Source organism: Trachypithecus francoisi, unplaced genomic scaffold (assembly GCF_009764315.1).
Source record: "Trachypithecus francoisi isolate TF-2019V2 unplaced genomic scaffold, Tfra_2.0 Lachesis_group0, whole genome shotgun sequence".
Classification (NCBI taxonomy): domain Eukaryota; kingdom Metazoa; phylum Chordata; class Mammalia; order Primates; family Cercopithecidae; genus Trachypithecus; species Trachypithecus francoisi.
The window spans coordinates 54,286,424-54,314,280 of record NW_022681453.1 but is presented as its reverse complement, the minus strand read 5'-3'; the positions used below and the strand labels follow the sequence as shown (position 1 = coordinate 54,314,280).

Sequence of the window (27,857 nt, the reverse complement as noted above, 5' to 3'; positions counted from 1 at the left end):
ATCCTTCATTGCCTATGGGGAATCTCCCTGATGGGACTTACTCAGGACCCCGGGGTATTGGTTTGGAAGGGGCAGTCCTATACAGGGGTTAGGGATGGCAGGGCAAGAGGTCCCAGCCTCTGGTGAGGGGCATTCCCTGGCCTCCTCTGCCCTGGTCCCAGTCCTTGGGTCCTGATGGGGGGACTACAATAAGGAAGCACTAGGACAGTCTACTTACTCCCAAGACGTCACTCATCCTACAACATTCATCATAAGGCCAGTCTCACCCAGAGCCGCAGAGAGGCGGGTGAAGCTGTAGATAGATAGATAAATAGATAGATAGATAGATTTTTTTTTTTTTTACTAGAGTCTCGCTCTGTCTCCCACGCTGGAGTGCAATGGTGCAGTCATGGCTCACTGTAACCTCCGCCTCCCAGGTTCCAGTGATTCTCCTGCCTCAGCCTCCCGAGTAGCTGGGACTACAGGCGCGCGCCACCATGCCCGGCTAATTTTTGTATTTTTAGTAGAGACGGGATTTCACCATGTTGGTCAGGCTGGTCTCGAACTCCTGACCTCAGGTGATCCGCCCCCCAGCTCGGCCTCCCAAAGTTCTGGGATTACAGGCATGAGCCACCGCGCCCGGCCGATAGTTATATTAATCCTTCCTTTCATTTATGGATCTCAGGAAAAGGGCAGACTTGGTCGGGAGAGTAGACCCACCGAGCTTCAGATTCCAAAGCCCCCCGGTCAGGGTCACTGCGGAAACCAGAGCCCCAGCCCTCTGGTCTCAGCGTCTCTGGAGGATAGGGGCTGGGCCTCGGGAGGGCGGGGCGCGCCCTGTGGAAGGCGCGGAACTATTGTGAGAGCCGAGCGCGTTGCTGCCCGGAGGCTCCTACGCCACGGCCCGGCGGCTTGAGGGCCGGGCGCCGGAAGTGAGCTGTTTCGAGGCGCCGCCGGGAGGTGCCACGTCCGAGACCCGGAGCAGCCACCGCCGCAATCATGGTGAGTTTTGGGACTGAGGAGGCCGAGCAGCGTGAAGGCCACAGTCGCGGCCCTAACGGGTTCCTCGGCCGTGCTGAGTCCCAAATCCTAAGCTCCCCTCCACCGCTTAGAGATCTGGGGGGCTCTGGCCCCGTCCTTGCGGACCATTCCGAGGGGAGTCCAGAGGGAGGCCAAGGAACCTTTCTGACTGCGGGGCGCGCCGCTGCCGCGTCTCCTGCCAGCCTCCCTTCCTCCTCTTCCGTCAACAATTGAATACAAAACGAGGAACAGCAGAGGAGCTACTCTATACTGAGCCCTCAGCATTGTTCGTAATCTCAGCCTGCTAACATCCTTGTGAAGAAGGTGCCATTCTTCTCAACACTTTACAGATGAGGACACTTGAGGTTCGGAGACGTGGAGCCTCCTGCACAGCTGCTTAAGTGGTAGAGCCGAGATTTGAACCCTCCTAACCATTTCTTTCTGCCGCCTACTACATCCCCTAGCAGAGATGATTGAACAGTTGCTCGGGGTAGGCCCCCCAAGTAGGATGGGCACCTCGGGAAACGTGAAGATGGCCTGAACGACCCACCGAAGGCAGGGGCTCAGGTTTTTTTAAGTCTCTGTGGAATCTGCAGTGTACATTCACTCCACACTTACTCCTTGAGTGAATGAATGACTGAATGAGAACTAAAGAATGGAAGTATCTGGGCTGAGCCTGGCATATCTAGTACATGCATTCTTTTAGAAACATGGGTGTGCCTCAGCAGCAGGTTTGAGGGAACCTGCAGGAACCTAGAAATCAGAACACTGTATTCTTGCTCTGCAGAGGGTTAGGTGTAAATCACTCACCTCTAGCTCTTCCACTGCAGGTTAGAGTTGAGGCCCTTATGCTCTGACATTGAGCTCATCCTAAATGAATTAACTCATTATCTGATTTCAAAGAGGTGAATTATTTTGAGTGCAGGTGTTAACAGGGGCCAGATAACACCAGGTCCCTGGGAAGAAGTACTCTAAGAAGTTCTTTCTCTCTCTCTGCCCCCTCTCCCCCCACTACCCCCTTTCTCTCCCTCTCCCCCTCTCCCCCTTCCTGCCTCCTTCCTCCCTCCTTCCCTCCTTTTCTCTCCCCCTCCCTCTTTCCTCCCCCCCTCCCCCCTTCTCTCTCTCTCTCTCATTCAGAAGCATGGTTCATCAACCGTGACTGATGGGTGAGAGTGGTTAGAATTAAATGCTGATTATTTCTAAGGTCCTTTGGTAACCTGGTTGAAACTACCTCTCAGTAAACTTTCTTCCTGAACCTGCTTATCCTCAGCTTTACAGAACTCAGTGTAACAACTGCTTTACATTCTAGACAGGCAGCCTGGTGGAGTGAAGTTTTGTGGACTGGGAGTTAGAAGGTTAGGGAATGGGGCTCTTTTCCCAGTTCTGCCTTTAACTAGCTCTGTGACTTTGGCAAGTGCTTTCTCTTCTCTGGGCTTCTTCAGTTCCTTAGTCTGTTGTAGGTCTCTGATTAACTCTGCCCTTGGTACCCTGCCCTCCCCGCCTTCCCGTGCACTTTGTAACCTGTACAGCTCGGCACATGGAGGAAACTCCTTATTGTCCTTACTTGCCTTTGCAGACTTCGGGGACCTGTTTTTTAGAGAGTCTAGAATTTAATTTGATGAGAGAACCTGTGCTTACTTGGTGTGTACCTCTTGAACTGCTTTGCAGCCATCTTCTTCCAGTGTCTGCCTTTCTGAAAACACAAGTCAAACTTTATACCTACAGGGCTTGTGCTGGAAAAGATGAAATGGGGAAAATGGTAAGAAATGTCTGTTCCACAATGAAACTTCTTTTAAGTGCTCTTTTCTGTCCCAAGAATTTAAGAGAATAGTGGTTGAGCAAAGAAAAAAAAAACAGCTTTTGTTCATTTACTTATTCAGCAAATAGTCACTGAGTTCCTTCTGTTTGCAAAGCACTGTGCTGGATGATTTGAGGGGATTTGAAACTGCAGATGGCTCAGACTGTGGATCCAAGGAGCTCACCTTCTAGTGGGGAGAAGAAACAGCATAAAATGTTGTTTGTGGTCAGTGCTGAAGATGTGCAAGAGAGTCCAGCCATTTGAGGATCTGAGAATCTTCAAGAAAGGTGATGGGTGGCCCTTTTTGAGCTGGACCTCAAAGAATGGAGAGGAGGGTGATGACCATGACACCATGTTCCAGCCCTACAAACTGTTCAGTCCTGGATCCCACTAGGTGATGGACCAGGGAGCAGCCTCAGGAAAAACTCTAATCAAGTCTCCCAGTCTGAAGTAATGACCCTGTTATGCATAAACTGCCTGGAACATCAGAGGCGCTGTTATCCAGGAAAGGAACACCAGCTGTAGCTCCCTTGGGGTCTGTCCTCACCCTTAAGAGTAGCCAGGACTGCTTGCCATTTCCCCACACACATCAGGCTCTCTCAGACCTCTTTGTCTCTCCTCATGTATTCCCTCTGCTTGGCTGCTTGGACTGGTATTTTCTCCTGTGCCACCTGCAAATTCCTACCCATCATCTAAGGCTCAATTCATGTCTACCACCCCCACCCCTCAGGCTCCTATGGGGCACTCAAACCACCATTACAGAATTTATCTTGCCACACTAGCATTATTTGTGAGCTTCTGAAGGGCAAAAGTTCCTCTTTGTGTCTGTATATCTAGTTCCTGGCACAGTGCTTGGCAAAAGGAAGGTACTTAGAATGAATGCTTACTGAGTGAATGAATGAACGAACGAATGCAGTCGTTCGTTGAGATGGTTGTATTCTGCCATCAGTTAATTTACCAGCGATATCTTTGGTTCTAGGTGTCAGTAATTAACACTGTGGATACCTCCCATGAGGACATGATTGTAAGTATTAATAACCCCCTCCCTGACGGGCTGTGGACATGGGCACTTTTGTGGGAGGGAAGCCATTTGGGTTTTTCATTACCCCTTTCTGTTGATCATTCATGGATCCAGGGTGGCTTTGCAGTGGTTGCCCATCAGCCTGTAATCTCGGGGTATGGCTAGGCTCCCCAGCAGTGCCCTCTGAGTTGTTAGGACTGTGGCAGTCTGGTCACTCTCTGCTGGGAGCAACCTGGGAATAGTTTGTAGTTCTAGGCTGTCAGTGTTCCAGCCAACACAGTAACCTGCTCTCGGATGAAGGCTGAGTGGGTGCAGAGGTTTGACAATAGTCTTCCCACCTGTCTTCCTCCTGCTGTCACTTCTTAGCCCCACTGGAAAGGTGAATGAAAAGAAGAGAGTGTAGAAAGATGACTCAATACAGAGGCAGAAGATGGCCACAGTGAAAGCCCCAGGCAGAACCCAGTCAAACCACCAAGACAATAGGCCAAGCACGGCCCTTTGAACCAGAAGTCGTACTCAGGGCATTTCCTGAGAGGTAAACACAGGGACACAGGGCTCAGTATAAGATGACAGGGCTGTAGGAGAAGGTCCAGAGGTTAAAGTCTGCAGCAGGAAAAACACAGACTCTCCTTCATTCAGGGCCAAGCAGCCTTTGAGCAAGACCCCGGACAGCTGACTGACAGTGTTTCATGTCAGGGTTCTTGCCCTCACAACCTGTCCACTAACAGTTGCTTTTGGGTTTCTGAGAGGTTGTCTGGTCCCAGAGTTGTATATTTCTCTGGATTCAGTCATGAGTGGTCTAGCTGTGAGACCACGCCTCCTTGGAGATAGCATGGCATCATGGGCAGGAAGACCCAATCTGAGACTCCCTAGCCAATATCTTAACTTTTCTGAGCCAGCCTCAATTTACTTATGGGAAAAATAATAGATATGCTATCTACTTGTATGAGTTTGGTTTGAGAACTAGATGAGGCAAAGTAGTAATGATAAACATTTGCATGCTCACTGAGTATCAGGCCCCATGCTAAGTAGTTTTCTATTCTTTTTTTTTTTTTTTTTTTTGAAATAAGAGTTTCACTCTTGTTGCCCAGGCTGGCGTGCAGTGGCGCAATCTCAGCTCACCGCAACCTCTGCCTCCTGGGTTCAAGCAATTCTCCTGCCTCAGACTCCTTCGTAGCTGGGATTACAGGCATGCGCCACCACGCCCAGCTAATTTTGTATTTTTAGTAGAGACAGGATTTCTCCATGTTGTTCAGGCTGGTCTCGAACTCCCAACCTCAGGTGATCCACCTCAGCTTCCCAAAGTGCTGGGATTACAGGCATGAGCCACCACGCCCAGTTGTACTTTTCATTCAATATCTTGTTTAACTTCATAACACATCTCAAGCAGCCTTGAGACAGATGCTATCATTAACCTTATTTAAAGATAAGGGAACTAAGGCCCATAGGATGTTGGTAAATAATAAAGATAAGGAAACTGAAGCTCAAGGAGATGAAGTATTTTCAGAGTTTGCACAGCAGGTAAACTAAGGAGATAGGATTTAGATCTGGAAGTTACTGTGTCCTGCCTCCTTCCACTGAGAAGCATGAGAAGTGCTTCAGAAAACCCCTGTACTGCCTGCCTTCCAAGAAACCCAAGGCCTGATACAGTGGAGGGAGTTCCCAAAGAAAAATCAGGCTGTGTTCCTCGTGTAGGGAGGTGAGAATTTCCATCTGAGGCAGACAGAATGAGTGCCTTTCAATGGGCATAATTGCCCTTGGTGGCTGTGGGAGTGCAGCTGATAGTCCCGAAACTCCCAGGGTGGGACAGCTGGAGAAAGTGACATCCATTGGAATAGGCAGGGCTAGCAAGCAGGAGGGACCAGGGTGTTCAGTGGGGCGGGAGGCATGGTGCCTCAGAGACCATCATCCCGTGGACAAGGATCTGCAGGCAGGGGCCAGGCCTAGTTCTTCTGCATGCTTAGTCAGCATCAAGGAATTCGATTCACAAGTGGTGAGAGCAGCAACACTTAAGGCATTGTGTTCCTTGGGTGGAAAGTCTGGGAAGCTCTGGGCACACCACTAGGAAAAGGTCGAGCAGAAATCCCAAAACAAAGGTCCACAGAGGATCCAGGGCCAGGGCTGGAAGAAAGAGCCCAAATATCTGAATGGAACCCTGTGTCCAGGCCAGAGCTGCATCACAGAGGACCTGACTGGGGACTCCAGGCAGTCAGAGGCCCACTCCTTTAGCCTGTTTCCATGCATTAGCATCAGGTGCTAGGGCTAAGCTGAACCCAGGGGTATTCCCCTTTAGCCCACAGAGCCTAAGAACAGAGTAGGGCCTGAGAGGGTGGAGGAAGAAGAAGGCAGCTAGGCCAACTTTTTTTCTCCCATACCCACCCTGCGGAACAGGAATGGAAGGGCCCTTCCCTGAGGTATGTAAAGGGTCTGTGACACCAGCTGGGTGTGGCTTGCTTTTCCCTTTCAGAGAGACACTGCCCGTTGGTGAAGTCCACATGCTAGCTTCCTGCCTGAGGGTGATGATACTTTGAGATTAGATTGATTTCAGGGAGATTCTGGTCTGAACTAGACTCTGTGTGGTGACAGCCCTCACCCTACCTGCCCACCCACCCAGCCTGCAGGCCTCCCGAGCTGTCCTCCCTTTGCAGCACGACGCCCAGATGGACTACTATGGCACCCGCCTGGCAACCTGCTCATCAGACAGGTCCGTCAAAATCTTTGATGTGCGCAATGGAGGGCAGATCCTTATCGCCGACCTCAGGGGGTAAGTGCTGGCAAGCCCAGGGAAGGGCTGCAGGAATGGTGTGGGTTCTCAGGCCCTGCTTCAACCGTGGGAGCAAAGCATGGGAGCCCAGATTCAGAGCAACCCCAAAGTGCATTTAGCAGAGAGGACGCTGGGATCCCAGCCAGCCTGGCTGTCCTCAGCAGATGTCCCCAGGGATGATGCTGTTAAGGGCACAGGTGGATACAGGTGTGAGTCTCAGCTCTGCCACTTTATATGTACCCATTAGAAGACCTTGGGCAAATGAGTTAGTTTCTGTCTCAGAGCCTTCATCTGCTCATCCTCAAAATTGGGCCAGTGCTACCTCCTATCCAGCTAGTGCATGCAAGGCCCTGACGCAGGGCCCAGCACACAGTAAGTCTTTAGTGCAGGCAGCTACTGCTACTTTTAAAAGTGGTAAACAGTACCATTTCATGCAAGTTTAGCCAGTATGACCTAAAGCGTCACAAAAGCATCGCCGTAAGAATAAGGTAAGAATGCTATCATTTTATAAATCCCATTGTTCTGCCTGTTTGCCCGTGGCAGGTGTTCAGTGATTATTTACAAATATTTGGCCTGCCCTGCTCCCTACTGAGATCTTGAGGAAATTCTGGCTCTTTTTTTTTTTTTTTTTTTTTTTTTGAGGCGGAGTCTCGCTCTGTCGCCCGGACTGGAGTGCAGTGGCCGGATCTCAGCTCACTGCAAGCTCCACCTCCCAGGTTTACGCCATTCTCCTGCCTCAGCCTCCCGAGTAGCTGGGACTACAGGCGCCCGCCACCTCGCCCGGCTAGTTTTTGTATTTTTAGTAGAGACGGGGTTTCACTGTGTTAGCCAGGATGGTCTCGATCTCCTGACCTCGTGATCCGCCCGTCTCGGCCTCCCAAAGTGCTGGGATTACAGGCTTGAGCCACCGCGCCCGGCCTCTGGCTCATTTTTATGGCCACATCTCTACTGCTTTCCCTCAGCTCACTGCCTTTCACGTATTTGTGGGTTTTTCTGGGTGCCATGGATCTCCAAGGGTTCTGTGAGTAGAACTCGGGTTGATGAATTGGGACAGAGGAAAAAAAAATGCATTTTCAGTGACTGATATTTAGCATTTCTTTCAATTATGGATGTAGGCCAGAAACTTCAGTAATATTTGTAGTGCCTGTCATTTTGTCACCAGTAGAAGTCACAGATATTGTTATCACACATCACAGTTACTTAGCTACCTCACAATATCACTTATGCTCATCACAACTTTGAAATTACAGTGGTTATTAGACCTACCACTAGAGTTTGTTGCTTAAAGTGTTAACAAAGACGTACATGCATCACTATCTCATAAATTGCTTTATAATATTTTGATAACAGGCTGGGCGAGGTGGCTCACTCCTGTAATCCTAACACTTTGGGAGGCCGAGGTGGGAGGATGGCCTGAGCCCAGGAGTTTGAGGCTGCAGTGAGCCATGATGGTGCCACTGCACTGCAGCCTGGGTGACAGGGCGAAACCCTTCTCAAAAAAAAAAAAAGTTGATGAGTGTATAATTTATAATTGAATTTTCTTTATAAGCCTAGTTCTGTGTGTTTTGTGCATTATTCTGATGAGGGTCCATAACCTTCCCCAGAATGCACAGGCAAGATTAAGAGCCATGACGGGTAGGTGCTCAGCACATGTTTGTTAACTGAATTAAAAAGCAGTTTTTAAACTAAGTCAGTGTCCATTTGGGGAAGTGGGCCTAGAAGTTCTCCTCTGTCTGAGTGTCAAATGATCAAGTGACTGAGGAGCCAAATCAGGCTTCTCTATGCAGGAGCCCCTGGGCAGGCAGAGAGCTGCCACAGTGCAGCTTGTTGGCCAAGGCAGTTATGTTTGCTGTGGCTCTGTCCTTTCTGCTGTTTTTCTTACATTCAAAGGATGTGAAATATTGGAGGGATAAAAAAAATTCCCACCCCATTCCTTTTTGCCTTAGTAAAAACTGTCCTAGTTGTTGGAAGTTTGAGTCTACTCACAGTTTCATTAGCAGCACCTTTGTAGGGACTGGGAATGTCCTGTTGTCCCAGCCAGAGGGAGGAGGAGACTTGAGTGTGTGCAGCCCACAGTGAAGGAGTAAACCAGGAGCAGCACTAATAGCTAATGGGTATTGAGTGGCTTTTTTCTTTCCTTCTACCAAGCATTGTTCCAAACTTTATGAAAATTCTTACTGATTTCTCCATTTTCAGGTAAAGAGACAAAAATATCCTTACCTAAAGTCAAGAGCTAGTGAATGGGGGAATGGGCCTGGTCTCCTAACCACTAACTCTACCATGCTACTCTACCTCTTGAGTGCTAAGGTGCAAACTCTTCCCTGGGCCAGAGAAATGGTTCCCATACAAAGCCTGGCACAGAGCATTTGCTCTGATAGTACGTGTTATCAGGTAAATGGATAAAGATCAGAAGAGAAGGGAAAGACATGCCTTTTGAACAAATTAAAAGAGTAGTGGAAAATAGCAAAATGAAACCAATAATGCCTCCTCAGGAAGCTGACCGTCAGGAAGGATGAATAGCACGTGAGTCTACAAATATTTCCTGAGCACTTGTGGCTGGAAACCCTGGACCAATTAATGACTATGCTGTAGACAGTACATATAGACAGTGCTGGCTACAGTCTGGACAAGTGAGGTTCCTGCCTGGCTGGGACAGGAAGGCTGACCCAGAGGCTCAACTCTCTCTCAAAGGCTCTGTGACCTTAGGTTGCTTAACCTCTTAGGACCTCACTGTCCACTGAGCACCCCTTTTGAAATGGCATTGTGTAGCTCTCCCTTTGAAGTTCTTAAGCAGTTCTGCCCTGATACATTGTCTCAGGGAGTCATTTAGTTCTGTCCAAAGTAGTGCCTGCAGAGGCACTGTGGGTTCCTCTGGCCTCTCTCTCACTTTGCAGTCATGAGGGTCCTGTGTGGCAAGTGGCCTGGGCTCACCCCATGTATGGCAACATCTTGGCATCGTGCTCCTATGACCGGAAAGTCATTATCTGGAGAGAGGAAAATGGCACCTGGGAGAAGAGCCACGAGCACGCGGGACACGACTCCTCAGGTACACTGAGCATGGCAGCAGAGCAGGCGAGGGCACCACTGGGTAAAAAAGGAGGACTCTGTCCCGGCTGGAGCCCTGGCTCCCTGCCCCTCCTGGTGCCTCTTGTCTGTCCTCTGTCCCTTGAGCTTTGGTTGGCTTTTCTGCTAGTCTGTCTGCAGCTGAGTAAGGCCCTAAGACCTAAAGCCAGTCCAAAACAAATAAGACAAGTGAGTTTCTCTTCAGGATTATTCATTTTAAGGACTACCCTTCATTCTCAGATTGTTGTCCTGCCCAGTTTTTCGTTAGACAGACTGTAGGTTATGAAATCATGGTATTAGTAGGTGATAGGGTTTTTTTCAGTGTCCTCAGTTGACCAAATTACGGCTTCCCCAGGTGACTCCTACAGTTGTTTGTTGTGGAAATTTAGTAAAACAGTAAATCTGTAGAAGGCGGGACCTGGGGCCGCGGTCTCCCTGCTTTGCTCACTGCACTCTCCCTCTTCCTACAGTGAACTCGGTGTGCTGGGCCCCCCATGACTATGGCCTGATCCTGGCCTGTGGGAGCTCAGATGGGGCCATCTCCCTGCTGACGTACACCGGGGAAGGCCAATGGGAAGTAAAGAAGATCAACAACGCTCACACCGTGAGTCCAGCCCCTGCCTTTCCTGCAGTGAGAGTGCTTGCCTTGCCCTGTGTCTGCAGGCTCCCTAGAAGGTGGTAGGGGAGGGTCCCTGCTGTGCAGTGGGCCGGGGAGGGGTCAGCTGACCAGACATGATTGCTATAGAGCAGCTTTGGGCCTCTTTGCTCTGAAACCAGACCAGGCTGCACCGGCCTCATTCAGCCCAGGCAGGACCTGGCACTGCTTCCTTGTTGTGTGCTCCCAAGCAGGGGAGGGCTGGGCACCAGGAAGGTGCAACAGCAGCCTGCTCACTGCCACCTTAGCTATGGCTGCGTCCAGGTGACATGCCCTGCAGTAGTCATTGGGACCCTGTAGAATGGAGTGGTGTTACTAAAATTTTTAAAAAGTATGTGAGCTATGCATACATTTAAGAAATATTAATATAAACAAGGTCATTCTTTACCCAACTTTTGATGAATTAGTGAGTGACAGCAGTCGTGATGTTGGTGGTTCAATCAAGGAATAAATGTTTGCAAAGCGAACATCAGTGTCCTACCTCCTACCACCACACAGTTCAAAAACCAACAATAACCAGTGTGGGGGACTCATATGACTAATGCCACATCATTTGCTGTCATGCATCTGTATGATTATTGGATATTTTGTGAGTTTTCTACAATAATTTGTATTTATTCTTTTTCTAATCTCATTCCAGTTCAGGGTCACAGGTAGCTGGAGCCTGTCCTGGCAGCTTAGGGCATGAGGCAAAAGCCAGCCCTGGACAGTATACCCTTCCACCAGCAGATCATTCACACACGCCCCACACTCACACTGGGACAATGCAGGCGCACCAGTGAAGCGAACATGCACATCTTTAGGGTGTGACAGGAAACCAGAGGACCAGGAGAGAGCCCACGCAGACACAGGGAATGTACAGACTCCACACAGGCAGGGCCCCCGCTGGGAGTTTTTTTTTTTTTTATCTTGTCAACATAATGAAATGAAATTGAGGATCAGTTGTACGTAGAATCAGACAATCTGTGGTCTTTTGTGGCAGGCTTCTCCTACTTAGCATAATGAGTTCAAGTTTCATCCATATCATAGCGTGTATCAGCACTCCATTCCTTTTTATGGCTGGATAATACTCCATTGTGAATATAGACATTTTGTGTATCCATTCATCAGATGATTGATGTTCTTGGCCTTATGAACAATGCTGCTATGAACATTTGCAGATAAGTTTTTGCATGAACATATGTTTTTAATTCTCTTGGGTCTATACCTGGTGTGAAATTGCTGACTCATATGGTAAATCTCTGTTTAACGTTTTGAGGAACTGCTAAACTGTTTTGCAAAGTAACTGTACCCTTTTACAGTCCCATCAGCAGTGTATGAGGATTCTACTTTCTCCACATCCTCACTAACATATGTCTGTCATTTTGATTACAGCTGTCCTAGTGAATGTGAGGTGGTATCTTACTGTGATTTTTTGGGTTTGTTTTGTTTTGTTTTTTTGAGACGGAGTCTTGCTCTGTCACCCAGGCTGGAGTGCAATGGCGTGATCTCAGCTCACTGCAATCCCCGCCTCCCAGGTTCAAGCAATTCTCACGCCTCAGCCTCTTGAGCAGCTGGAACTACAGGCATACGCCACAACACCCAGCTAATTTTTGTATTTTTAGTAGAGACAGGGTTTCACCATGTTGCCCAGGTTGGTCTCAAACTCCTGGCCTCAAGTGATCCGCCTGCCTAAGTCTCCCAAAGTGCTGGGATTACAGGTGTGAGCCACCGCACCCAGCCCTTATTGTGATTTTTATTTGCATTTCGCTAATCAAAGATGATGGTGAGCATCTTTTGGGGGCTTATTGGCCATTTGTGTATCTTCGGAGAAATGACCGGGAGGGGTTTGCACTCTAACACCAAGTGAATGCACGTGGCCCACGATAAGAAAGGCTGGAGGGGTGGGAAGAAATCTGAGCTCTGTGATCCTCCAGAGCAAGCCTCCGGGACAGGCCCCCTCAGGAAGAGGCACTGCTGGAAATGAAATCACAGTTGAGCTGGACAGGGACACAGGAAAGGAAGGATGAGATGTAGACCAACGTGGGGAAGAGAAACAAAGACAGGAACTCCTGAAAGCCATCTCCCACATTTTTTAACACTACACAGAAACGAGGGAGAGTTCTGAGCTTAGACTTTCCTGAGCCTTTCTTATCAGGAAAACTCATCTCACCTAAAAATAACAGAAAAGTCTTTGACGTGAAATTGCTTACAAAGTTATTATATAAGAAACAATATGCAAAATACCCTCCCTGTGGACAGTGAGAGGACGTTAGAAAGGTACGCCCACAGAACAGAGCCAAGCTGTAACCCACTATTTCACATCAAGCCAGCTGACATTCTAACAATACAAAGCATGACAGAATAGTGTAAATCAACATTTTAAAAATCAGAAATAAGGCGACAGAACTCAGGAAAGAATTAGAAATAAAAGTCATTTCAGAAGTGAAGACTAAGTTAGATGAAATGCAAGTGTCGATAAACACAGCAGATCCTGCCTGAAAAGGATAAACTGTGAAAAAGGAAACATTTCAAGAGCAAAAAAGTGAAGAGGTAAAAAGGTTTTGAGCAAAAGTAAAGACAGGCAGATAGGTCAAACATATGAATACCAGGAGTCCCTGGAAAGGAAAACAGAACAAATACTAAGAAGTAATCCAGAAAACTTTCTTAAAATTAAAAAACGAAGATTTGAAACTTGAGATTGAGAGATCATACCCTACACTTAACAATATCAGCCAGGTACAGTGGCTCAGCCTGTAATCCCAGCACTTTGGGAGGCTGAGGCAAGCGGATCGCCTGAGGTCAGGAGTTCAAAACCAGCCTGACCAACATGGCGAAACCCCGTCTCTACTAAAAATACAAAAATTAGCCAGACGTGGTGGCGCACACCTGTAATCCCAGCTACTCGGAAGGCTGAGGCAAGAGAATTGCTTGAACCTGGGAGGCAGAGGTTGCAGTGAGCCGAGATCACGCCATTACACTCCAACCTGGGCAATAGAGTAAGACTCTGTCTCAAGAAAAAAAAAACAAAAAACAAGGCCAGGTGAGCTGGTTCAGCCTGTAATCCTAGCACTTTGGGAGATTGAGGTGGGAAGATTGTTTGAGGCCAGGAGTTCAAGAACAACCTGGCCAACATAGTGAGACTCTGTCTCTAAAAAAAAAAAAATCAACCCAGCATCACCAACGAAAAGATATAATTCTAGTAAAATTATTAGACTTCAAGTTTTGGGGGGTTCTAGAGAAAAGGAACCTTGTGACTTAAAGAGGAAAGACAATAAGGTTATTGTCAGACTTTTCAATAGTAAGGATTGGTGCAAAAGAAAAAAGAATAACATGTTTAAAATATTCAAGGAAAGACAGTATGGGCCAGGGATTTATAACCAGGAAAATTGACTTTCAGGTTCACACAAAGACTTATACACAAAAGTTTATAGCAGCTTTACTAGCTAAAAACTGCAAATAGTCCACATGTCCATCAACAGGTAAATGGTAAGTTGTGATATATCCATACTTTGGAAATACTGCCAGCATTAAAAAGAAATGACTTAACACAATAGGAAGATGAATAAATTTCAAAATAATTACGCTGAGTGAAAAAAAGAAAAACAAGGACACACTGTGATTCCACTGCTGTCATATCTAGGAAGTGCAGCTGAGCAGGCCGGTGGTCACCAAGATTGGGGGCTGCAGGATGGGGAGATGGATCACCAGGGGATCGAGGAAACTTTCTGGAATGATGGGCATGTTCCTTATCTTGATTGAGGTGATGTGATGATCCTATAGGGTATATTTTTGTCAAAATTCACCAAATCATGCACTTGATACGCAGTGTATGTCAATTATACCATATCAAAGCTATTTTTAAAATTAGCTTTCGAGTGTAAAGAATGTGAACTATTATCAATATGCAAGAATTCAGGGACTATTCGGGAGGTGGAGCTTGCAGTGAGCCGAGATTGCGCCACTGCACTCCAGCCTGGGCCACAGAGCAAGACTCTGTCTCAAAAAAAAAAAAAAATTCAGGGACTACTGTACCCTTCCTGAGGAATCTACTAGAGGATACATGTCACACAACAAAAATGACTACGAAGACTTCAGCATAAATATATAGAACTAAGACTAAATGAGGGTTAAAAGGCTGGGCCCACGGCGGACACGGTGGCTCACACCTGTAATCCCAGCACTTAGGGAGGCTGAGGCAGGTGGATCACCTGAGGTCAGGAGTTCGAGACCAGCCTGACCAACATGGCGGAACCCCATGATGTGGTTTGGCTGTGTCCTCACCCAGATCTCATCTTGAATGCCCACGTGTTATAGGGGGTACCTGGTAGGAGGTGGTTGAGTCATAGGAGGTGGTTGAGTCATAGGAGGTCTTTCCCATGCTGTTCTGTTCTCTTGATAGTGAGTAAGTTTCACAAGATCTGGTTCTATGAGGAGGAGTTCGCCTGCACAGGCTCTCTCCCTTTTCGCTGCCATCCATGTGAAATGTGACTTGCTCCTCCTTGCCTTCTGCCATGATTGTGAGGCCTCCCCAGCTATGTGGGAGTGAGTCCATTAAACCTCTCTTTTTTTTGTAAACTACCCAGTGTCAGGTATGTCTTTATCAGTGGTGTGAAAATGGACTAATTTTCGTCTCTACTAAAAATACAAAAATTAGCCAGGCGTAGTGGCACACACCTGCAATCCCAGCTACGCAGGAGGCTGAGGTAGGAGAATCACTTGAACTTGGGAGGTGGAGGTTGCAGTGAGCCAAGATCGCACCATCCTGGGTGACAGAGCCAGGCTCTGTCTCAAAAAAAAAGAAAAAAAAAGGCAGTGGCTCACACCTATAATCCCAGTAATTTGGGAGTCCGAGGTGGGAGGATCGCTTGAGCCTAGGAAGTTTGAGGCTGCAGTGAACCATGATCATACCAACCTGCCCTTCAGCCTGGGTGACAGTGAGACCCTGTCTCAATTAAAAAAAAAAAAAAGTTTTTGTTAATAATAAATAAAGAGAAGAATCAGTCATCTTTGGAAAGTGACAGAACCAGTTCAGAAAGAATCAAGCGTTTATCCAGGCTTTCCTTTCTGACCTTGTATTAGTCTGTTTTCACGCTGCTGGCAAAGACATACCTGAGACTGGGCAATTTCCAAAGGAAAGAGGATGGAGAACTCAGTTCCACGTGGCTGGGGAAGCCTCACAATCATGGCAGAAGGCAAGGAGGAGCAAGTCACATCTTACATGGATGGCAGCAGGCAAAAGAGAGAGCTTGTGCAGAAAAACTCCCATTTTTAAAATCGTCAGATCTAATGAGACTATTCACTATCATGAGAACAGCATGGGAAAGATTTGCCCCCCTGATTCAGTTACCTCCTACTGGGTCCCTCCCACAACACGTGGGAATTCAAGATGAGATTTGAGTAGGGACACAGCTAAACCGTATCAGACCTCTACCCCTGGGTAATCGAATAGTTAATGAGAAGTACCCCTATCTGGAGCATTCCATGGAATAAATGACAAGGATAGAATTAGAGTATCATCATTTTGCAAGCCCCAGTGAATTAAGAGAGGCCTGAGTTATTGACAGCTGTTAATATAAGAGACAAGCTAACGTGCCTCCTGATGAGAGAACACACCAGCTCTAGTCTTGGCCAAAGGGATCACACCTGAGTCTGTCCAGTCTTGGCTCCAGCTGACAGTTTTCAAGAATTCAGAGGAACATATTGAACTGCGTATAAAGCAACAAAACCCAGACCGAGAGACTAGACTCTCTTCAGCAGAAAAATTGTAAGGAAAAAAATCAGAGGAGGAATCTGCAAAGTAGGAGATGTAAAAAAAAAAATCCAAAAAAATGTTTAATGGATAAGACTGTAGTGTCAAGGGATGCGCATTTGAGTGATAAAATGGGGGGAAATTGGGTTAGAAGTCAGGCCAGTGGTTACTTGTAGAGGGAGCTGTGATGAGGAAGGGCATAATGACAGGGCTTTTCAGGCAGGTGGCAGAATTTTTGTTTATTGATCTATTTATAATAAAAGATTTTTCAAAAAACAAGAAGCTCCAATGTACCATTCTTTCATGTGTTTAAAAAATGTCCTGTTTCTTAAATTTGTGGGAGTTCTTAATTTCTACTTTTAGTGCACACTGCAGAAAAATGCACACACTGTTGGGATCCTTGAGGGAGAATTCTGAGCAGTGGACCACATGATGAGTGCTTCATGTCAGCCTTCACACAGTCCAGTCCTGAGAAGCGGAGGAGAGAGGGACAGCAGGCTTGGGTCTGCAAAAGCAGGGTTCTCTTGCAAGGCAGAGTCACCACGTGTTCCATCTTTACAGATTGGCTGCAATGCCGTCAGCTGGGCCCCTGCTGTTGTACCTGGAAGCCTCATAGACCAGCCTTCGGGGCAGAAACCCAATTACATCAAGAGGTTTGCATCAGGTGGCTGTGACAACCTCATCAAGCTGTGGAAGTAAGTAGAGATATGTGGCCTTCTCTTTGAGGGGACATTTCTACATGACTCAGCCACACTCACAAGAAACAAAGTCACCGCTCTTTCTCCCTCCTGCCAGTAAAATACTCTTTTCAGTCTGTCGGAGGACATCCTTGAAAAACAACACAACACCTGTTCACCTAATTCCCAACTGTTGGAGCTGACTCTTTGGCTGTGGAAGCAGAGCATTTCCTGGAGGGTTTTTTTTACAGTTGGGGTGAAGGGAATAAAATGCCACAAACTCCATGAATGAAAGAAGAAAGATGGAATCGCTTCTCCACCCCAGGCAGAGCCTGTCGGGTAGTGGAGGAGTTGAGGTGTGGGAAAGGCCCCCAGGCAGCTCTCTGCTGATTCTCTTTCTGTCCCCCATTAGGGAGGAGGAGGACGGCCAGTGGAAGGAGGAGCAGAAGCTAGAAGCGCACAGTGACTGGGTTCGAGATGTGGCCTGGGCCCCCTCCATCGGCCTGCCCACCAGCACCATCGCCAGCTGCTCCCAGGTCAGCCCAGGGCCATGAGAGCATCTCTTGTCATTTAGTCTCGAGTCAGGCCCATCAGCTGTTAGTCTCCTTAGCGGAAAGTCCTCTGTGAGGGTAAAGGGAGAGCAACAGGCACCTCTGGCCCAGAGCACAGGGAGTCAGGTCGTGTGGGGAACTCTTGGTCAGAAGCCACAAGTGGTCTGCCTCCGCTGAGATGAGACAGCTACAACAGAACCAGCACCAAGAAGGAGGCGGATTCGGGATGCATTTTCCCTCCTGACCCTTGTGAGACTGGGGAGCCAAGGTGCCCAGGTGCAGTCCGAGTGTTCCCAAGCAACGATAGGGCGGGATGGGAAGGGATGGGAATTCTAGGCTCAGCTACCGAGCCACCCTTCCCAGACAGCAAGGACTGCCAAGGGCAAGCCTTCAGTTATATGCCACCACCCTAGAGGGAGCCAGCCAGGCCTTTCACATCATAGGAACCTGTTTGGTTTGGTTCTAAATTTGAGATCTTTGTGCTTTTTTACTTGTGCCTTCTCATTCTCAGAGCTTGGTTTTTGGAGAGCTCTGCCCATTCAGTTGAGAAGGTATAGATAGACAGTGGAAGTGACTTGGCAGGCATCAGGGAAACCCCAGAGAAAATCTGAGTTAGCAACGTAGACAGAGTCCACCTCCGAAACCCGGATGAGAAAAGGAATCCGGGACACTCTTGACCAGTGTGAAGAGACAGAAGCAAAGCTGTGGATGCCCCAGAGGTCCTTGGCTCCCGTTTGAATCCCCCACCCTGTGCCTGCAGAGAGGTGCCGCGCGGCTCTAGATTGGGAGGACATCACAAACGCAGAGTCTCGTCCCCATCTCCTGACTCTATCCTGTTTCTTCCTAGGACGGTCGTGTGTTCATTTGGACCTGTGATGATGCCTCAGGCAATACATGGTCCCCTAAATTGTTGCACAAGTTCAATGATGTGGTGTGGCATGTGAGCTGGTCCATCACAGCCAACATCCTGGCTGTCTCCGGTGGAGACAATAAGGTACATACCCATTCCCCACAGCTTGGTGGACATGGCCTGTTGGTCTTCACCCCGCCCACTAGAGAGCGCACTTGACATTCACACCTGACTGCAGGCTGGGAAGGAGCCTTAGCCAGGGCTGTGTGCTGAGTGTGCCTCTTAGTTACATCATTAATGTCACAGCCCCTGAGGTAGTATTAATATGTCCCCCTTTCATAGATGAGGAAAGAAGCTGACAGAGGCAATTTGACTTGCACGGGGGTCCCAAAACTATGAGGTAGCAGAGCAGTCAGGCTCATCACCCTGCTAACCATTTGGTCACCTCATGGTGATGTTCCATTAGCTGTGCCAAAAAAGTAAGTGTATGAGAACCCATAAACAAAAGCGAGAAGATTGGGGATTTTTTTTTTTGTCCCTAACACTTAAAAGGCTTTTTAAAAATCTGTAGAGTTTATGAATACTTGTGATGCTGGTAAGAGTCAGGTACACAGTGGGTGCATTGAAAGAGTTTGCATTTTGCAGCTAAAGAGTTCTGGAGACCAGCTGCACAGGGATACAAATGTACTTCACACAGCTGGACTGTGCAGTTAAAAATGGCCAAGATCATTTTATGTTAGGTGTATTTTACAATTAGAAGGAAAAACTACCCGCAGAAAGGAAGCAGTAACAAGCCACAGCCATCTGCCCCGCTGAATTCCCCTATAAGACAGAGGATCTCTAACTCCATAGGGTCAGTTCCACATGGAGTGGCTGTGCTGCGTCTTCAGGCACATCTGCTCTGCATCTGAAGTGCGAGTTGGTCTGGATCCTGCCACCCGTTGCTGCTTCTCTCCCTTGCCTGTGTTGGTCTTTTACTGTTTCCCAGTGGCCACTTTGGCTCCATGTCTTACCTTTCATTTGTGTGGCTCACAGCACAACCAACACAGGCAAGGCAGAGAAGCAGCTGATCTCCAGAACTCTTTTCAACTGCAAAATTGAAACTCCGTACCCATTAAATAACTCCCTTCCCCATTGCCCGCCCCCGCAGCCCTGGCAGCCACCCTTCTCCTTTCTATCTGTGTGAATGTGACTGCTCTAGGGAACTACTTAAGTGGGATCATACAGTATTTGTCCTTTTGTGACTGGGTTATGTCACTTAGCAGTATGCCCTTAAGGTTCCTCCATGCTGTATGTAGCATGTGTCAGAATTCCTTCCTTTGTAAAGCTAAGTAGTGTTGCATTGTTTGGACAGCCCACACCCCATTTCTACACTCATTCCTCCACCAGCGGGCGCCTGGGCTGCTGCCACCTCATAGCTATTGGGAATGGCGTGGCTGTGAACATGGGCGTGCAGATCTGAGAGCCTCTGCAGGCAGCTTTTCTGACCGAGGGTCCCTTTCATCTACAGTGGTCCCAGAAAGATCTAGCAGGCCCCCTCTCAAAGCCATATTTCTAGTGAGTGCCAGAGTCAGGACTAGAACCCAGGTTTGATGGCACTCAGGACAGACCAAGGGACCAGAATGCCTCAAGCAGGCCCACAGTGATTTTTACAGGGCTGTAAGCAAGTGCCTGGCTGTACATGCAATGTTTTGGGGTCCCCATCACTATGCATTTAGGCTTCTTGCTCTTTCCTTCTTTATAAGCCTGTTTCCTTTTGCTATCTCCATAGCACCCTTAGCTAAAGGACTTAGTATGTTTTTAGTCCCAGAGCTTTCTGCGGTCTGTTGAGTGAATAAAGTTTGTCCCTGAAGCAAGAGTTCTTAAAATCAAAATCATTATTTTCATTTTTTTTAATTATTATTATACTTTAAGTTCTAGGGTACATGTGCATAACGTGCAGGTTTATTACATATGTATACTTGTGCCATGTTGGTGTGCTGCACCCATCAACTCGTCAGCACCCATCAGTTCGTCATTTATATCAGGTATAACTCCCCGTCATTTATATCAGTGTAATCCCTCCCCACTGCCTATGATAGGCCCCGCTGTGTGATGTTCCCCTTCCCGAGTCCAAGTGATCTCATTGTTCAGTTCCCACCTATGAGTGAGAACATGCGGTGTTTGGTTTTCTGTTCTTGTGATAGTTTGCTAAGAATGATGGTTTCCAGCTGCATCCATGTCCCTACAAAGGATGCAAACTCATCCTTTTTTTATGGCTGCATAGTATTCCATGGTGTATATGTGCCACATTTTCTTAATCCAGTCTGTCACAGATGGACATTTGGGTTGATTCCAAGTCTTTGCTATTGTGAATAGTGCCGCAATAAACATAACATGTGCATGTGTCTTTATAGCAGCATGATTTATAATCCTTTGGGTATATACCCAGTAGTGGGATGGCTGGGTCATATGGTATATCTAGTTCTAGATCCTTGAGGAATTGCCATAATGTTTTCCATAATGGTTGAACTAGTTTACAATCCCACCAACAGTGTAAAAGTGTTCCTATTTCTCCACATCCTCTCCAGCACCTGTTGTTTCCTGACTTTTTAATGATTGCCATTCTAACTGGTGTGAGATGGTATCTCATTGTGGTTTTGATTTGCATTTCTCTGATGGCGAGTGATGATGAGCATTTTTTCATGTGTCTGTTGGCTGTATGAATGTCTTCTTTTGAGAAATGTCTGTTCATATCCTTTCCCCACTTTTTGATGGGGTTGTTTTTTTCTTGTAAATTTGTTTGAGTTCTTTGTAGGTTCTGGATATCAGCCCTTTGTCAGATGAGTAGATTGCAAAAATTTTCTCCCATTCTGTAGGTTGCCTGTTCACTCTGATGGTAATTTCTTTTGCTGTGCAGAAGCTCTTTAGTTTAATTAGATCCCATTTCTCAATTTTGGCTTTTGCTGCCGTTGCTTTTGGTGTTTTAGACATGAAGTCCTTGCCCATGCCTATGTCCTGAATGGTACTACCTAGGTTTTCTTCTAGGATTTTTATGGTATTAGGTCTAACATTTAAGTCTCTAATCCATCTTGAATTAATTTTCATATAAGGAGTAAGGAAAGGATCCAGTTTCTGCTTTCTACTTATGGCTAGCCAATTTTCCCAGCACCATTTATTAAATAAGGAATCCTTTCCCCATTTCTTGTTTCTCTCAGGTTTGTCAAAGATCAGGTGGCTGTAGATGTGTGGTATTATTTCTGAGGACTCTGTTCTGTTCCATTGGTCTATATCTCTGTTTTGGTACCAGTACCATGCTGTTTTGGTTACTGTAGCCTTGTAGTATAGTTTGAAGTCAGGTAGCGTGATGCCTCCAGCTTTGTTCTTTTGACTTAGGATTGTCTTGGCAGTGCGGGGTCTTTTTTGGTTCCATATGAACTTTAAAGCCGTTTTTTCCAATTCTGTGAAGAAACTCATTGGTAGCTTGACGGGGATGGCATTGAATCTATAAATAACCTTGGGCAGTATGGCCATTTTCACGATATTGATTCTTCCTATCCATGAGCATGGTATGTTCTTCCATTTGTTTGTGTCCTCTTTGATTTCACTGAGCAGTGGTTTGTAGTTCTCCTTGAAGAGGTCCTTTACATCCCTTGTAAGTTGGATTCCTAGGTATTTTATTCTCTTTGAAGCAATTGTGAATGGAAGTTCATTCATGATTCGCTCTCTGTTTGTCTGTTACTGGTGTATAAGAATGCTTGTGATTTTTGCACATTAATTTTGTATCCTGAGACTTTGCTGAAGTTGCTTATCAGCTTAAGGAGATTTTGGGCTGAGACAATGGGGTTTTCTAAGTATACAATCATGTCATCTGCAAACAGGGACAATTTGACTTCTTCTTTTCCTAACTGAATACCCTTTAATTCTTTCTCTTGCCTGATTGCCCTAGCCAGAACTTCCAACACTATGTTGAATAGGAGTGGTGAGAGAGGGCATCCCTGTCTTGTGCCAGTTTTCAGAGGGAATTTTTCCAGTTTTTGCCCATTCAGTATGATACTGCCTGTGGGTTTGTCATAAATAGCTCTTATTATTTTGAGGTACGTTCCATCAATACCGAATTTATTGAGCGTTTTTAGCATGAAGGGCTGTTGAATTTTGTCAAAAGCCTTTTCTGCATCTATTGAGATAATCATGTGGTTCTTGTCTTTGGTTCTATTTATATGCTGGATTACGTTTATTGATTTGTGAATGTTGAACCAGCCTTGCATCCCAGGGATGAAGCCCACTTGATCATGGTGGATAAGCTTTTTGATGTGCTGCTGAATCCAGTTTGCCAGTATTTTATTGAGGATTTTTGCATCGATGTTCATCAGGGATATTGGTCTAAAATTCTTTTTTGTTGTGTCTCTGCCAGGCTTTGGTATCAGGATGATGTTGGCCTCATAAAACGAGTTAGGGAGGATTCCCTCTTTTTCTATTGATTGGAATAGTTTCAGAAGGAATGGTACCAGCTCCTCCTTGTACCTCTGGTAGAATTCAGCTGTGAATCCATCTGGTCCTGGACTTTTTTTGGTTGGTAGGCTATTAATTATTGCCTCAATTTCAGAGCCTGCTATTGGTCTATTCAGGGATTCAACTTCTTCCTGGTTTAGTCTTGGAAGAGTGTAAGTGTCCAGGAAATTATCCATTTCTTCTAGATTTTCTAGTTTATTTGTGTAGAGGTGTTTATAGTATTCTCTGATGGTAGTTTGTATTTCTGTGGGGTCGGTGGTGATATCCCCTTTATCATTTTTTATTGCATCTATTTGATTCTTCTCTCTTTTCTTTATTAGTCTTGCTAGTGGTCTGTCAATTTTGTTGATCTTTTCAAAAAACCAACTCCTGGATTCATTGATTATTTGAGGTTTTTTGTGTCTCTATCTCCTTCAGTTCTGCTCTGATCTTAGTTATTTCTTGCCTTCTGCTAGCTTTTGAATGTGTTTGCTCTTGCCTCTCTAGTTCTTTTAATTGTGATGTTAAGAGTGTCAATTTTAGATCTTTCCAGCTTTCTCTTGTGGCATTTAGTGCTATAAATTTCCCTCTACACACTGCTTTAAATGTGTCCCAGAGATTCTGGTATGTTGTATCTTTGTTCTCATTGGTTTCAAAGAACATCTTTATTTCTGCCTTCATTTCGTTATGTACCCAGTAGTCATTCAGGAGCAGGTTGTTCAGTTTCCATGTAGTTGAGCGGTTTTGATTGAGTTTCTTAGTCCTGAGTTCTAGTTTGATTGCACTGTGGTCTGAGAGACAGTTTGTTATAATTTCTGTTCTTGTACATTTGCTGAGGAGTGCTTTACTTCCAATTATGTGGTCAATTTTGGAATAAGTGCGATGTGGTGCTGAGAAGAATGTATATTCTGTTGATTTGGGGTGGAGAGACATCTATAGATGTCTATTAGGTCCGCTTGGTGCAGAGATGAGTTCAATTCCTGGATATCCTTGTTAACTTTCTGTCTCGTTGATCTGTCTAATGTTGACAGTGGAGTGTTGAAGTCTCCCATTATTATTGTATGGGAGTCTAAGTCTCTTTGTAAGTCTCTAAGGACTTGCTTTATGAATCTGGGTGTTCCTGTATTGGGTGCATATATATTTAGGATAGTTAGCTCTTCCTGTTGAATTGATCCCTTTACCATTATGTAATGGCCTTCTTTGTCTCTTTTGATCTTTGATGGTTTAAAGTCTGTTTTATCAGAGACTAGGATTGCAACCCCTGCTTTTTTTTGTTCTCCATTTGCTTGGTAGATCTTCCTCCATCCCTTTATTTTGAGCCTATGTATGTCTCTGCATGTGAGATGGGTCTCCTGAATACAGCAGACTGATGGGTCTTGACTCTTTATCCAGTTTGCCAGTCTGTGTCTTTTAATTGGAGCATTTAGTCCATTTACATTTAAGGTTAATATTGTTATGTGTGAACTTGATCCTGCCATTATGATATTAACTGGTTATTTTGCTCGTTAGTTGATGCAGTTTCTTCCTAGCCTCGATGGTCTTTACATTTTGGCATGTTTTTCAATGGCGGTACCGGTTGTTCCTTTCCATGTTTAGGGCTTCCTTCAGGGTCTCTTGTAAGGCAGGCCTGGTGGTGACAAAATCTCTAAGCATTTGCTTATCTGTAAAGGATTTTATTTCTCCTTCACTTATGAAACTTAGTTTGGCTGGATATGAAATTCTGGGTTTAAAATTCTTTTCTTTAAGAATGTTGAATATTGGCCCCCACTCTCTTCTGGCTTGGAGAGTTTCTGCCAAGAGATCTGCTGTTAGTCTGTTGGGCTTCCCTTTGTGGGTAACCCGACCTTTCTCTCTGGCTGCCCTTAAGATTTTTTCCTTCATTTCAACTTTGGTGAATCTGGCAATTATGTCTCTTGGAGCTGCTCTTCTCAAGGAGTATCTTTGTGGCGTTCTCTGTATTTCCTAAATTTGAATGTTGGCCTGCCCTACTAGGTTGGGGAAGTTCTCCTGGATGATATCCTGAAGAGTGTTTTCCAACTTGGTTCCATTTTCCCCCTCACTTTCAGGCACCCCAATCAAGACGTAGATTTGGTCTTTTTACATAATCCCATACTTCTTGCAGGCTTTGTTCATTTCTTTTTCTTCTTTTTTCTTTTGGTTTCTCTTCTCGCTTCGTTTCATTCATTTGATCCTCAATTGCTGATACTCTTTCTTCCAGTTGATCGAGTCTGTTACTGAAGCTTGTGCATTTGTCACGTATTTCTCGTGTCATGGTTTTCATCTCTGTCATTTCGTTTATGACCTTCTCTGCATTAATTATTCTAGCTGTCAATTCTTCCACTCTTTTTTCAAGATTTTCAGTTTCTTTGCGCTGGGTACGTAATTCCTCCTTTAGCTCTGAGAAGTTTGATGGACTGAAGCCTTCTTCTCTCATCTCGTCAAAGTCATTCTCTGACCAGCTTCGATCTGTTGCCGGCGATGAGCTGCGCTCCTTTGCAGGGGGAGATGCGCTCTTATTTTTTGAATTTCCAGCTTTTCTGCCCTGCTTTTTCCCCATCTTTGTGGTTTTATCTGCCTCTGGTCTTTGATGATGGTGACGTACTGATGGGGTTTTGGTATAGGTGTCCTTCCTGTTTGATAGTTTTCCTTCTAACAGTCAGGACCCTCAGCTGCAGGTCTGTTGGAGATTGCTTGAGGTCCACTCCAGACCCTGTTTGCCTGAGTATCAGCAGCAGAGGTTGCAGAAAATAGAATATTGCTGAACAGCGAGTGTACCTGTCTGATTCTTACTTTGGAAGCTTCCTCTCAGGGGTGTACTCCACCCTGTGAGGTGTGGGGTGTCAGACTGCCCCTAGTGGGGGATGTCTCCCAGTTAGGCTACTCAGGGGTCAGGGACCCACTTGAGCAGGCAGTCTGTCCCTTCTCAGATCTCAACCTCCATGTGGGGAGATCCACTGCTCTCTTCAAAGCTGTCAGACAGAGTCTTTTGCGTCTGCAGAGGTTTCTGCTGCTTTGTTTGTTGTTGTTGTTTAGCTGTGCCCTGTCCCCAGAGGTGTAGTCTACAGAGACAGGCAGGTTTCCTTGAGCTGCTGTGAGCTCCACCCAGTTCGAGCTTCCCAGCGGCTTTGTTTACCTACTTAAGCCTCAGCAATGGCGGGCGCCCCTCCCCCAGCCTCGCTGCTGCCTTGCGGTTAGATCGCAGACTGCTGTGTTAGCAATGAGGGAGGCTCCGTGGGCATGGGACCCTCCCGGCCAGGTGTGGGATATAATCTCCTGGTGTGCCCGTTTGCTTAAAGCGCAGTATTGGGGTGGGAGTTACCCGATTTTCCAGGTGTTGTGTGTCTCAGTTCCCCTGGCTAGGAAAAGGGATTCCCTTCCCCCTTGCGCTTCCCAGGTGAGGCGATGCCTTGCCCTGCTTCAGCTCTTGCTGGTCAGGCTGCAGCAGCTGACCAGCACCGATTGTCCGGCACTCCCTAGTGAGATGACCCCAGTACCTCAGTTGAAAACGCTCTCTGTCGCTCGCACTGGGAGTTGGAGACTGGAGCTGTTCCTATTCGACCATCTTGCTCTGCCCCTATCGAAGTCTATTTTCATTTTTAATCAAACTAATATATGTACATAGCTTTAGATTGTTTTTTTTTTGTTTTTTTTTTGAGACAGAGTCTCGCTCTGCCGCCCAGGCTGGAGTGCAGTGGCCGGATCTCAGCTCACTGCAAGCTCCGCCTCCTGGGTTTACACCATTCTCCTGCCTCAGCCTCCCAAGTAGCTGGGACTACAGGCGCCTGCCACCTCGCCCAGCTAGTTTTTTGTATTTTTTAGTAGAGACGGGGTTTCACAAGTGTTAGCCAGGATGGTCTTGATCTCCTGACCTCGTGATCCGCCTGTCTTGGCCTCCCAAAGTGCTGGGATTACAGGCTTGAGCCACCGCACCCGGCCAGATTGTTTTTGTTTTTTTGTTTTGTTTTGAGAACGAGTCTCACTCTGTCATCCAGGCTGGAGTGCAGTGGCAGTCTTAGCTCACTGCAACCTCCGTCTCCTGGGTTCAAGCAATTCTCCTGCCTCAGCCTCCCCACTGGGAGATTACAGGTGCCTGCCACCACGGCCAGCTAGTTTTTTTGTGTGTATTTTTAGTAGAGATGGGGTTTCACCATGTTGGCCAGGCTGGTCTCGAACTCCTGGCCTCAGGTGATTCACCCATCTCAGCCTCCCAAACTGCTGGGAGCCACCACACCCAGCCTAGATTGATTTTTTTTTTTAAGCAGCCTCCTAATTTTCACTCTCCAGGGGCAGACCTTTTCAGCTCTTAGCTATCTCTTACAGAGTTTACTTCAGTGTAGAAACAACATACTGATCTGTTACCTTCCTCTACCACAGTAGTTTTCAAACTGCAGCGTTGTTAAACCTGTTAAAACAGATTGCCAGGCCCACCCCCGGAGCTTCTTAATCAGTTGTTCCAGGCCCCAAGAATCTGCAGTTGTAGCAAGTTCCCAGGTGACCAATGCTCTGGTCTGGGGACCACACTTCGCAAACCCTGCTCCCTGCCACCCCATATCCTCTCACTGTAGCTCTGTCACAGTTTGGTGAAAACAGTATCCTGTGTTGACATCATCATCCACAGCTGCTGTTATTGTTACTCCTTTTTTTCTGTGAGTTTTTATTCCTGGACTCTCATTTTGGTGGGATTTCAGTGGAGGAGGAACATGCTCTGTTCATACACAAGCCTCTGGGCAGTGGTTCTTGATGGGGATGAGGCTCATATTTAGGGGACAGCGGGGGGAAGGCCTCAGACCCATGATAATCTGTTTGTGCACTGATTTGACTTGCAGGTGACCCTGTGGAAGGAGTCGGTTGACGGGCAGTGGGTGTGCATCAGTGATGTCAACAAGGGCCAGGGCTCCGTGTCAGCGTCAGTCACAGAGGGCCAGCAGAACGAGCAGTGACAAGACAGGTGGGGCCTGGCTCCCCACCCGCCAGCTCCAGGACTGCCCCTTCCTGGGCCAACTGACCAAACAACTGGGAAGAGCCCCCAACTCCAACAGGATTGTTTTTCCAGGAGGAGTTACAGATGCAGCCACAGATTGATCATCTGCCTTAATGATCGGAGATGCTTTGTAATCTGCTGTCCAGCTAAAAGCGCTCATGTTATGAGGAAGAAACTACAAATGAAGTTCAAATCTATTTTAAACTATTTTGGACCATTTTTATGTACCTTTGGATTCAGGCATTATTTGGGGGGTTTTGTTTCCAAAGTAACTAAATAAAGTCATATTGCTTATAA

General features: G+C 46.6%; 1 protein-coding gene across 3 annotated transcripts; it reads left to right on the top strand.

Annotated features, from left to right (window-relative positions):
* Positions 1 to 842: 842 nt before the first annotated feature.
* Positions 843 to 27,857, top strand: SEC13 (SEC13 homolog, nuclear pore and COPII coat complex component). Of its 3 annotated transcripts, none has more exons than XM_033210656.1 (9): positions 843 to 981; positions 3,777 to 3,821; positions 6,467 to 6,582; positions 9,477 to 9,628; positions 10,116 to 10,249; positions 16,593 to 16,726; positions 17,121 to 17,244; positions 18,107 to 18,253; positions 27,406 to 27,857. In XM_033210656.1, exons 1-9 carry the CDS (start codon positions 979 to 981, stop codon positions 27,517 to 27,519), a joined length of 969 nt encoding a protein of 322 aa, XP_033066547.1. In that variant the 5' UTR covers positions 843 to 978; the 3' UTR covers positions 27,520 to 27,857. The 3 variants fall into 3 exon arrangements, with proteins under 3 accessions (XP_033066547.1, XP_033066548.1, XP_033066545.1); XM_033210657.1 differs by having other exon boundaries at positions 912 to 981; positions 6,433 to 6,582; XM_033210654.1 differs by lacking the exon at positions 843 to 981 and adding an exon at positions 2,581 to 2,758.

What these genes read in the sequence shown, in the direction of transcription:
- SEC13 (XM_033210654.1), top strand. Translation starts at nt 2,618, where the DNA reads ATGAGAGAACCTGTGCTTACTTGGTGTGTACCTCTTGAACTGCTTTGC. An exon ending in AAGATGAAATGGGGAAAATG is followed by an intron (nt 2,759 to 3,776) that starts GTAAGAAATGTC and finishes CTTTGGTTCTAG; the next exon opens with GTGTCAGTAATTAACACTGT. An exon ending in CGCGGGACACGACTCCTCAG is followed by an intron (nt 9,629 to 10,115) that starts GTACACTGAGCA and finishes CTCTTCCTACAG; the next exon opens with TGAACTCGGTGTGCTGGGCC.